The 11,381-nt window shown below is 40.4% G+C and overlaps 3 protein-coding genes across 5 annotated transcripts in view; 1 reads left to right on the top strand and 2 right to left on the bottom strand.

Annotated features, from left to right (window-relative positions):
• The window catches only part of fgf1a (fibroblast growth factor 1a), a 6,986-nt gene extending 3,607 nt beyond the window's left edge, over positions 1 to 3,379 (top strand). The window contains exons 2-3 of the mRNA XM_015045528.1: positions 2,584 to 2,687; positions 2,771 to 3,379. Of these exons, the coding sequence (XP_014901014.1) occupies positions 2,584 to 2,687; positions 2,771 to 2,971 (305 nt within the window). The 3' untranslated portion in view covers positions 2,972 to 3,379. The remainder of the gene's footprint in view (positions 1 to 2,583; positions 2,688 to 2,770) is intronic.
• A 2,017-nt stretch (positions 3,380 to 5,396) lies between these two features.
• LOC106955385 (NEDD4 family-interacting protein 1-like) lies at positions 5,397 to 10,780 on the bottom strand. Of its 3 annotated transcripts, XM_015045533.1 has the most exons (8): positions 10,573 to 10,777; positions 9,076 to 9,169; positions 7,446 to 7,585; positions 7,271 to 7,358; positions 6,569 to 6,693; positions 6,411 to 6,477; positions 6,181 to 6,289; positions 5,397 to 5,547 (listed from the first exon to the last, which is right to left on the bottom strand). In XM_015045533.1, the coding sequence occupies exons 1-7, from the start codon at positions 10,606 to 10,608 to the stop codon at positions 6,183 to 6,185; spliced, it is 657 nt and encodes a 218-aa protein (XP_014901019.1). In that variant the 5' UTR covers positions 10,609 to 10,777; the 3' UTR covers positions 5,397 to 5,547; positions 6,181 to 6,182. The 3 variants fall into 3 exon arrangements, with proteins under 3 accessions (XP_014901019.1, XP_014901017.1, XP_014901016.1); XM_015045531.1 differs by having other exon boundaries at positions 5,397 to 5,573; positions 7,271 to 7,585; positions 10,573 to 10,780; XM_015045530.1 differs by having other exon boundaries at positions 7,271 to 7,585; positions 10,573 to 10,779.
• Positions 10,781 to 11,064: 284 nt separating this feature from the next.
• Positions 11,065 to 11,381, bottom strand: part of gnpda1 (glucosamine-6-phosphate deaminase 1) — a 5,979-nt gene continuing 5,662 nt past the window's right edge. Inside the window, exon 7 of the mRNA XM_015045529.1 lies at positions 11,065 to 11,316. Coding sequence (XP_014901015.1) covers positions 11,258 to 11,316 — 59 coding nt within the window. The 3' untranslated portion in view covers positions 11,065 to 11,257. The remainder of the gene's footprint in view (positions 11,317 to 11,381) is intronic.

Consider the following 11,381-nt stretch of genomic DNA (forward strand, 5'->3'; position numbering starts at 1 on the left):
TTGGGTTTTTTTTAAGGGGGGGGTGAGGTCCCCCCCCCCCCCCAAAAAAAAAAAAAAAAAACAAAAACAAAAAAAATTTCAAAATCAAATTCTTTCTGTATAAAACTTTAAGCTTCAGGTGTGTCTATGTCTGGTGAATTTTTGGTTAAAACAAAGCTTCATTCAGTGGGACGAGTATCCAGACATTTTATTTGAGTAATAAAAGTACTCAAAAAGTACAGAAGTACAGCTTAGTGAAAATACTGCTAAAAGTCTTCTTTTCCCCAAAAACATGACTCGCGTAAAGGCAACAGAGTAAATGTAAGAAGTTACCATCCTAAGTCCACTTTCGTAGCTTTCAGTCCTTTTTTTCTGGAAAAACATTCATGTGTTGATTAGAAAGACTTAGAAAATACTCAGTGACGACCCATCTGTAACTCCGTGGTAGAAAAGGATTATATTTTTTAAAATGTGCCGTGACGTTCTTAAGGCCTTTGGAAGAGGAACAGGCCCACAGCATCACATAACCTCCACCATGCTTAACAGAGGACATGAGTCACTTTTTCATCTGTTGTTTCACAACAGACCCATGTGGAGAGTTTGTTGCTGATGGCTGAACATAAAATGTTTTGTTTTGTTTTGTTTTTCTGGGATCACTCCCATATAACCAGTTGGCGTGTAGCTACTATAGTTCCTAAAGGCTGTTATGGAAACTTTATGATACCATTGTGCAACTTTGTGCTGCTGATCTCACAGATTTCCTAACCGTCTTGCTCACTGAGCCCAGAGGTTAGATAAATATGGGACCTCACCAAAGAAAATGGTTAAAAGAAATGTTTTTGCATTGCTGTTGTACCCAATAAATCATAGCTTTACTCATTGATCACATGCTCTGATTAGCAGAGAAAAATAAGACCTAAAATGAAGGATCATATTTATTTATAAATGGGTTCTTTGAGGTACCAGTAATTGTGCTGAGGGAGTTTTAGTTTAAGACTGTTTTTTTTTTAATATCACTGAATAAATGCACTCAAATTACATCTACTGCAAAGAGACATTTGAAAGTATAATGTCTTTCTCTCATTTATTGAAGAGGAGACCTGATCTGGCTCTTTACAGTAGTTGCTTTATCTGAAGTTCACAAGTGAAACAGTGAAAAAAAAAAGAAATGTTTCAAATAACAGAAGGAATGCTGAGTAATGTGAGGTGCAGTGCCTGGCAAAACAACTCAGAGCTCTTAAACTTTTCCACTTTTTGTTACATTTCAACCTCAGATGTTACTGGATTTTTTTTCTAAGTTTTACTTTATGGAGCAAACTGACAGAAAGTGCACAGAGAGCTGGAAGGAAAGTGGTGTGTGGTTTTGAATTTTCTTTTTCACATAAAAATCTAATAATCAGGGCCTGAAAAGGAGACTTTTGTGGATGCAGGGTAGGACAAAAGAGCAGCGAGAGAAGTTCAAACCATCTCCTCCACCGATCATATTTGGGGAGATGATGACGATACCCTCCGCTTCAACGTCTCTCTGCCCGGCTTTCTAACTGTACATCCAGACAGATTTAAAAGGGGAGTGGCAAAAAGCAAATGAGGTGGATCAGCAGCGCTCGATGACGACTGACTGAATCGTACAGGGCATGTTGCCGTTGAATATCAACTCTGCTTTCTCAGAAAATGAGCTGTAAGCAAGTTGTGACAGTCGGTCCTTCCAGATCCTTCCTGCCCACATCAACGTCCACAACAACTCTTTTAAAGATTCTACGATAATATTAGTTGCATTTACTTTCTTTTTGGGATGAATAAAACTGAACTGGCCTAAATCCCAAACACCATGTCTGGAAATCAGGCACTGCTCACCTCCTCCTTTGGCTGCAATCATCCCCCATAGTGAAGCAAGATGGCGGCAGCATGATGTTGCAGAGACGGGGAGGTGGGCAGATGAGAGGAACAGGCAAAAGAAAAAAAAAAAACACTTCCAAGCATTTATTCAAGAAGACCTGATATGGTAAATTAATACCAAAAAATGCTTTAATTATTATGCAAGTATCATTCTGTGGGAGTTTTCTTATTTTCTAAATTAAAACCTTTCCTGTTTCTCAACATGGGGTGTTGTGCGTAAGGCTTGAGAGGAGAGCTCTTAATTTGTTTTCGGAGTTTTGGAGGCTGTAACGCAACGTGGAGAAAGTGAAGCGCTCGCTGTGAATTGCTCCCAGCTGCGAGCGTGAAGACGTTTGCATGGATCAGATGTGCAGGAAACGTTTCCCTGTTGTCAAACCAACACAAACAAATAGGAATCAGCACGTGTTTCCCCTTTTCTCAGAGTATGTCGACATTTATTTATTTTTTTCTCATCAAAAGCACATTTAGACCAGCCGAAAATGAAAACACTCTCCTACATGCTTACATAAATATGATTAACCGTCTCTGAAGCTCTACGGTGGGGATCAAAGGTTAAATCCGTCATATAGATTATTTATTTGGCTTATAAAATAACAGCAGCAGCAGCAGCTTCCTGAATGGAACCAGCTGCAGCAGAGCTCCTGCAGAGCCGAGAGCCTCTGTAAAGGTTTGTATCTAGTCTGATTTCTCACCCGTCTTTCCCGTCAGCTGTGCTGAAGCTCATAGCCGTGGGCAGAGGCGTCGTCGTCATCCGGGGAAAGGCGGCAGAGCGATACCTGGCCATGAGCGCTGAAGGCCGTCTGTACGGCTCGGTGAGTGTCCAACAGCTACTTCTGACGCTCTGGAGATCCATTCAGCTTCATGTGTGGTTCCTTAAGCCTTCCTTCTCCGTCAGTCCACAGTAACCGACGAGTGCTACTTCCTGGAGAACCTGGAGGAGAACCACTACAACACGTACAAGTCTCAGAAATACCAGGACAGCAGCTGGTACGTCGGCCTGAAGAAGAACGGCAGGACTAAGCTGGGCCCAAGAACCCACATCGGACAGAAGGCCATCTTCTTCATTCCCAGACAGCTGGATGATTCCTGGGATTAGTGAGCCTCTCTAATGACGGGATGTGAGGAATGTTGAGCTCTGATGCATGAGTAGTTTACCTCTAGAGTTTTATCCTTCCTGTCAACTAACACGTCTGAGCAGCCTTTACTTAGCAGCTATTTAACTCAGCTAACTGAAACACAATCCTGATTTCACCAAACCTTGAATATCAGATAAGACCAATTATAAGTGGACTTTAAGAAGCGTTTTATTTGATAGCCTAGAAGGAAGACTGCTGACTTTGTAATTATCTAGCAGGAAGTCTTAAGACTCCCTCTACAGGGGCATAAACTACAAAACATTATTCCAAATAAAGCTAACTGTTCTGAATTGTATCAAAACATTTTGGTGGAAAGTTGAGTGGAAGGAAGAAGTGTGGGAGAAAAAAAAAACAGGAATAACCAAAGCCATCAGAAGGGATAAGCACTTCCTTTTAATAATGTAGAGATACACATCTCCAAACATGGAGAAGCAGCATTCAGCTTGTATGCACCACAAATCTAGAACAAACTTCCTGAAAATTGTAAAACAGCCGAGTTCCTTTAAATCTAGACTGTTCAGAGTTGCTTTTGCACCATAATAAATGAAACACTAACCAACATTTTTGATGTTTAATGACGACACTTGGAAAAAAAATGTATCAATTGTTGATTTTTGTGTTTTTATGATGTAAAGCACTTTGAACTGCCTTATTGCTGAAATGTGCTCTACAAATAAAATTTGATTAATTCTGTTCAGCAACTTCTGAAGCAGAGAGAGTGCTCTTCTGTGATATTTTGATTTGCATTACATGCAAGCCGATAATCAGAGCCAACAGAAACTAATACTTGAATTTTATCCATGTGCAATAAATCTATGTAAGCATATGAATGTGCCTTGTTGTATTTAATGAAATTAATCGCCTTTTGAGTAATATTCTGGTTCTTAAGAGATGTGCCTGTATGTGGAAAGGAAGAACCAGAGAAACTTTATCACTAACCAGGTTCCTGCTGAGTTTCTCTTAACTTCCCCTGTGAATAAATGAGCAAGAACCAGAACTCTTGACATTTACAGGTATATAAAACTATTCTTGTAAATTCAAAATGTTGTAGGTTCAGTGATTTAGTGACACTTAAGTTTCTGCTGATAAAAAAAAAAAAACTCAATAGAGCTTCAAGTCTTCCTTGACTTGAAGCTCTATATTTTGAGAAAAGTTGTATTGATGGGTGGGCAAAAATTAGAAAAAGATAAAAATAGACGACCCGGAGGACCCATTGAAAGTGACATTTATTTAACACTACATGATTTCTGTACAGTTACATAACAACATAACCCCAAAGTTTAGCTCTACGTCACATAGAAACAAGCGTAACTGGGCTGTAATCAAAGCCATGGCAGAAGTATGAAGTTAATGATTCAAACCGTTTCCGTGTGGTCTGGGAATAACATCGTCTGGGTTTTACCGCCGACACTTCTAGAAGTGCAGCTGAAAAGCAACGTTCTTAATTTAATTGATACCAACTTCTAACGCAGTGTGAATGAAGAAAGTTGAAAGGAAAAAAAAAAAAAAACATCTGTCAATTAAATCTTAAAGCAAAAATCCCCACCTGGAGGAGGAATTTCAGCTATTTTTGTGCTCATTATTGTGATGCAGCTGTTCAAACTGGATCATTAACAGCTGAAATCCAGACAGCTTTTTTTTTTTTTTTTTCCTTTTTCTTTTAAATCTCTGAGCTTTTCCTCCAGCAGAGATTCTCCCTGACTCACAGCGGAGTCATCTGCAGGTCAGACTGCAGCATTCAAATGAGACCTTCTCAGACAAACACCATAATTCACCAGCGCCACTGCAGCAGCTCAGAGATTTAGATGCTAGTCTGGGTGAGACGAAAACAAGAGGCTGGATTTCTTTTCAAGAGCATCTCAGGAAATTGAATTCTTCTTCCGGGTTTGGATTGTTTCACCTGCTTTAACCCGCAGCAATTATTAAAAGAAACCTCTGACAAACAGAGGTCGATCTGGTATGTTTGGATTGCAAATTACAAGCAGGCTCTCTTGTTTATCTCTCACCGAAAACGTCTGGAAATGTAAAGACAAAAGCCGCCCCCTAGCGGTTGAAGAAGGAACAGCACAGGTTAAAGCCAATAGCTGATTGAAATGCAAACGTCTCACTGGATATTAGACCGATGAAGTGAATGTTACAGAGTGTGCTGCATGTTGTGGTCAAACTACAGTGTTGCGCGAATTAGAAAACCCGTTGGCCAACATGAGCCCAGCTCTAATTAATTAACCTGGCGGCGGATGCATGCTCTTATGCTACCATCAAATCATATAAGGCAAAATACTCTTACATTACAACAGATGTAAATAGCACTTAACATTAGCCACTAATGAATAGCTAAAGGGACTATTACTGCTTACCATGTTCCATTAAAGAAATGTCTAAACAAAAGAAAAACACATGTTTTATATATTTCCTGAATATGTTACCATCTTGAGGTCGTCTTCGTCTAGAACTCGTCTGGCTGATTTCCGGTCAAGTCTCTCTTCGTGCGACTCTCGAGCGTCGTTTTGCTTCGTCTCCTCTCGCCGCCTTCCATCTGCTCGACGTGAAGAGAGGAAGAGGCCGGACAAAGATCAAAGATCCGTTTCTGCACCAGATGTTGCGTTACAGACGCGGCCGCATTTAGGTTGGCTGACACATTTATTGGCTACTCTGGTGAATGTGTGGAAAAAAAAAACAAACCCCTTAAAACAACAAATAAAAAAGAAGATTGAATTTGTAATAAATTCTGAGATGCGTTTTGGGGGAGATGTGGAGTTTCACTCTACTGGGACTTTATCTAGAACCGTTTGGTTTGATCTGTCGACATCTTCCCACGGCAAAACGTGACGAATAAACATGGTTTTTAAACTGGTCTTTTAGGAGAATCCACCCAGAAAAAGATAAAGTCAGCCTCAGTCCAACAACATAAATACTGGAGAAAACCTGGACTATGGACGATCTAGAGCTAATCCATAGTCCTGACAGAGTACAAGAGTGTTAAAACTACAAACAGACGGACTGATAAGAATCGTGGCACCAATGATTTTAGAGAGAAGAAAATAACAGAAACTTTCAGTGTTTAAAATGATGTTCCTGCCATTTTTTTTAACACATTTACCAGTTGTGCCTGTAACTCCAGCAACCAGAGTAAACCATCATCTCAGCTCGGGAGGCTAAATGAACTCACCTCTAATAGATGAAAAGCACTCTTGTTCTGGGCAGGTTGGCGTAAGCGGGATCAACCAGTTTGCGCACTCTGGAGTAGTTAACGAAGCCTCTGATGAACAGCATGAACCCTGAAATCCACAAATGATGACATAACAGACAATCTCAGACATACAACCATGAAAGAAGCAGATAAAGTTTGTTTAAACTAGAATAAAACGACTTTTAATACACAGAACGCCTCTCACTCACCCAGAGCCAGGAACACCCACCACAACCAGTACTGTCCGTCAAAGTATCCGGGGAAATAAGTGGAAAACTGCAGGAACAGAAAGAGACGCGGCGTAAAGGAGCTGCGCGCGTGATGCGCCCTGAACGGTGAGAGCGTGGAGACGGAAACGCGCTCTCACCCTGACGATGAGAACCCATTTGATGAGGGACAGGCCGAAGCCGGAAATGGCTCCGTATCGACCGGCCGCCGACGTGGTCAAACAGAACGACAGAAAGAAGCCGATCCAGTTGAAGAGGAATGCCACTGGAGGACAGAAAAATGTCCCAAATGACGTCAAGCGGGAGAAACGTTTGCCCACATGTTTGAATACAGAAAGGAACGAACGGGGAACGTCAGACGGTGTAGCGGTGAAAACAAACAAAACTAAAAAGGCATTTAAAATATGAGTCTGGAATGATGCACACTTGCTAATCAAAAAAACAACAACTAATTAACTCTGAGTGACTGTAAGATTCCTACTTTATGCGGTTGGAGGTTAAGCATGTTGAACTTAGTAACAATCATACAAAATGCTGTGAAAACGTATTTGCTCTCTTGCAGATTTTTCTAATCAAACCAATTTTAACACATAACATAAATAAATAAATACAACATGCTGACTTCAAATAAAGATTTCATTCATTAAGCAAAGGCAGCTACCCAAAAAAAAAAAAAAAAAAAACTCAGAGAAACTTCACAAAGCTCAAAGCACAAAGACTCAAACTGTTCTGCTGCATCTCGGTCTGAAGATCTCTGATCTAGACGTACGACGCCTCCTCTCTCTCTCTCGCTCTGCATCGGTTTGCCAGCAAACAATTCAAACGTCTAGACCACGTCTTACTGAAGAAAGTGAGCATGAAGATGCCGTCGTTTCCTATCCGCAGCTGGTCGGCGTCTTCGAAGTCATCTCTGGCCACAAAGTCGTCTTCCTGCAACGACAGCGGGACATGCAGTTCCAGTGACTCCCTGCTTACTTCTGCTGCCTCCCGACACGGCAGAGAGAGGAGGAGACGTACCGAGACCCTTCCGGTGACCAGGGGCACGGCGGCCTCGGCTTTGCTTCGCTCGGCCTCGTCGTAGGAGGGTAAAGTGGTGGCAACGTTGTACGACGGAGGGTTGGGAAATCTCCCTCCATCTTCCTTGTATTCATAGAAAGCTGCGGATGGATGGAACGGGTGAAGAGGGCTTTTGATCAGCGTGAAGCTTATAGGAAGAGAAAAAAATTACAAATTTGCAATGCAAAGTTTTTTTTTTTTTTTTTTTTTGCTTTCTGCAATTTCTGCCTGTTATGATGGATGTTAGTCAATCCTCCCATTCTGTCTCCCATTGGAGACCAGCCGTGCGCTCTGTGCTAGATGTCTTGTTTTTACGTACTTCAGACGGATGTAGAAGCACAAATTAGAAATGACTAGTCCTTCAGTGTTAAACTGCCATATGTAAAGTCAGAGGCTGCTGAGAAAAGATTGTACGTTTTTAATAAGTACCAGGCATTTAAATCTTGTATCTTGAATCTCTTGCAGACAATAAGCACGAGGCGAACTTTGAGACGTAAATGCAGGCATACCAGCGCTCACATCCTGAAGCTTTTGGAACATCATGTCTTGGATAGGAAGTTCATTTGACAAGATTTGAGGTCATGGTGCAGATATTTTCAAACCAGCGGTTAAATGTGTGTGAAAGCTCAGACCTGAGGTGCACCAACAGTCTGGACGGCAATTTTAAATGATTTACATCTAAGTCTGCTTTCGGGGACAAACGAAAGCTAAGAACTACAGATTATTACCTCGCTGCGGTTAAGGACCGGCTGCTGACACGAGCAGAAGAAACCTTCTTTCGCTTCCCTCTAAAAACGAAAGCAGCAGCTGAGAATTCGAAACCCTGACCTGGGTGGGATGAGTTACAGCAGGAAGAACGGCAGTAGCAGCGGACATGTCCATTACGGCCCACGCTCTCCCCCCCCCCGCCCGCCCCCCCGCCATAAAAGCCAAGACTTTTATCTGGGTCGTCTGGCTCTCATCCAGGAGTGCTCCTTTCAAACACTAACAACTCCAGTTCAGATCAATGAACTCGTCCAGGAAGAGCTCCAGGCTGCGTCCACTTACGCAACACGCGGGTTGACCTACAACCTCTAAAGACGCGAGATTAGAAACATGACACTCGCTCCACTCAGCCTACAAATCATGTTTGACATGACTTTTTTTTTTTTTTTTTTTTTTTTTTGGGGGGGGGGGTTGAATACTACTTTTTTTGTTTGACGTGTTATTTTTTTTTGGATTAGGTAATACGTAATCTAGGGCTAAGAAGAACATTCGTAGTTATTTTCCATTCATATGCATTTTAATCCTAGGATCATAGTGGTAGTATTTACTAACTTTACGGAATGTGTTCTATTTAAACTATTGATTGCCGGTCACAGAACGGCTTCGGTAAAATACTCTTGACTTTCCAGATGTAGTTGGGTTTTATGCACTCTGTGAGAATAATTGCTCTTAGAAAAAATTCATTTGAAAGATTAACGCCGTTTGCTTTTGAAGACAAGCACTTTCACTTTAGATGGCGAGTTGTCATACAGTGGTATCAATAGGACTGAGTCAATAAAACAGGGCGTTGCCTGACAGGTGGAGGTGAAGCAGAGACTTTCTTAACCTGCATCGGCTGCAGCAACGCTGCTGTAGGGAGGTGGTGCGTCCTGTCCAGAGCTCTCCTGGGAGGGCTGGGCGGGCTCCTCCTCATTCACCAGCTGTTGAAATAAAAGCACACAACAGCAATATAGCTTTTTGTCTGAACAAAACACACTATGATGCTGGATGAAAAACAATTATGTAGAAATTCTGAAAGAAAAAAAAAAAAACACATCTTCACTATTGCTGACTGCAATGTGATATTTAATGTAAATAGGATTGTTTATCTTACTGAACATTGTAGCTATCCAGAGAAGATGTGTTTACTTTAAGCAGGAAAAGGACAAATGTTTATTTATTAGTCAGGATCACTTTCTGGTTCCCTCATCTTGTGGAAAATTGCGAAACACAAAGTAATTTAAACTTGAAACACTTTATCTTAATAGGATACAGTTACCAAAAACAAATTCATACTTGTAATCATATTTATTTATTATACCAATTAATGTGGAGCTATATGGACTGAAAATTTGGTAGCGATATTGTGTAGTGTTATTGTTAAAACTACAATAGGACAAACTTTCAGCAATGGACTGTATAGTTGTGAATGCAAAGTGCAGGGACTCAACAAACATTCAAAAAAATTAAGTAAATAAAAGTAATAATCCCAACACTGCTGTTAACTTTAGGTGTTTGCAGATGTCTTCAGGTACAGTTTGATGTCATAATTCAGCCGATTAGTACATGACTCATGTTTTTTCTCTCTCAATGTTTGCCCAGACAGAGAAGTCTATTCTATTATAACTATCTACTTATGCACTTACTACATACCATTAGTTTGGTGCTATTGAATAACATACATTATCAATGATTTCAAAAGGATCCTAAAATAAACGTATCAATATTAATTTATAGAATTTTGAGGGCTCTATCAGATGAAATTACTGGGTTTGTTACTGTTTACATTCTTATATTTTGCATAATATGCAAGTGTTCTCTCTTGGCCTGAAGGCTTAGATCGTTTATGCCTCAGGCCGGCCTATTTTTAAAGCAAACACGCAGTACGCAACTCCACAGGATGTTAATTTCTTCGTTGCATTCGTATTTTTTTAACCAACATTCACACTGTATTTAGATCTAAAATTATTAATTTCTTATAGACTTACAATCTCTACATTTTAGTGATAGCTTTTATCTTCAGATTAGCTTTATTGTCGCATTTCTATATCACTGTTATGAGGTTTTCCTGAAGTTAACGTTGCAATCAGGACTAAACTAGTTTTCAGGCCAGCTAACGTTCTAACCGATTAGCTAAAAACAAACATGCTACCTTTATTTGACAGTAACAGTCATATTACCCGAGTCTGACTGGGTGTAGTTTTGTTTAAAACACAGTTAAATTATTTTGCTTCACATTGAGCCTCCGCCCGTAAACAAACGCTCGGTAGCTTTAGCTTCTTGTTTCGCTTACTGACAGCTAGCTCTTAGCAACGTTTCAGCGAGCCAGCAACCTGTTACCTACCTCCTGATATCTGACGTTGCTGTTTTGTTCTGCCATCGTGGAAGAGGGGTTAAATGTTTTTAACGTCCCCCTCCGGTTTCAGACTGTGAAAATTAACCTTGAATAAAACTAATCTTGCCGACAAAGAAGCAGAAATATGGTATTTCCTTCCACTAGTCGGCCATCTCCTTCCTTCTTTCTCTGAGCCTAGATCGGTTTTGAAGCTGCGTTCAAGGACTGTCGGTAACTGTAGTTCTCCATATATACCTAAAATACGATTCGTAACAATTATTACAGAACAAAGCTAAATAGTATTTAAAAGATACACAGATGTTTGTAAACAAAAAAATACGCTATAATGCTCTTGTAAGGAAAAACCCAACTGAACAGCGAACTTGCATTTTGAGCAAAGTTCGCAAACTCCACAGAAATATGGACGAGGAGCACCGAAAGGCATCATTTAGTCATGTGATCTAAGTGGAGCTGGGAAAAGCAACCAAGCCACACAAGATGTATAAATCACGCATTTTATTACAAAGAGCAAAAATGACACGATGCTGACAATCATTTAAAACCTGACAGCCCGCACTGCGCCATTAAAAATAGAAGAGTGGATGTTCACCATCATCTCTAGCTGGAGTTAAAATTGTAAGAGGAATGATTGGAGTGTATTTTTGTGACATTTTGCCCCATATAAGAGGTATCTTCACTTCTTCTGTTGGGATGGAAGTGTTTCCACTAGCCTGTTGTGCACATGCATCATCCCTGGAAAAAAAAAAAAAAAAAAAAAAAAAAAAAAAATTAAACAAATTTTTAAATAAAATTTTTGA

The sequence above is a fragment of the Poecilia latipinna genome, unplaced genomic scaffold, assembly GCF_001443285.1.
Source record: "Poecilia latipinna isolate Pla-1442-1.1 unplaced genomic scaffold, P_latipinna-1.0 Scaffold731, whole genome shotgun sequence".
Classification (NCBI taxonomy): Eukaryota; Metazoa; Chordata; class Actinopteri; order Cyprinodontiformes; family Poeciliidae; genus Poecilia; species Poecilia latipinna.

Bases quoted from the DNA above. Each gene is read 5' to 3' on its own strand.
- LOC106955385 (XM_015045531.1), bottom strand. From the start codon at position 10,608: ATGGCAGAACAAAACAGCAACGTCAGATATCAGGAG. The intron at 9,170-10,572 runs GTAGGTAACAGG...TTATTTCAACAG, and splicing joins GCAACGTCAGATATCAGGAG to CTGGTGAATGAGGAGGAGCC. The intron at 6,478-6,568 runs GTGAGAGCGCGT...CTGTTCCTGCAG, and splicing joins AATGGGTTCTCATCGTCAGG to TTTTCCACTTATTTCCCCGG.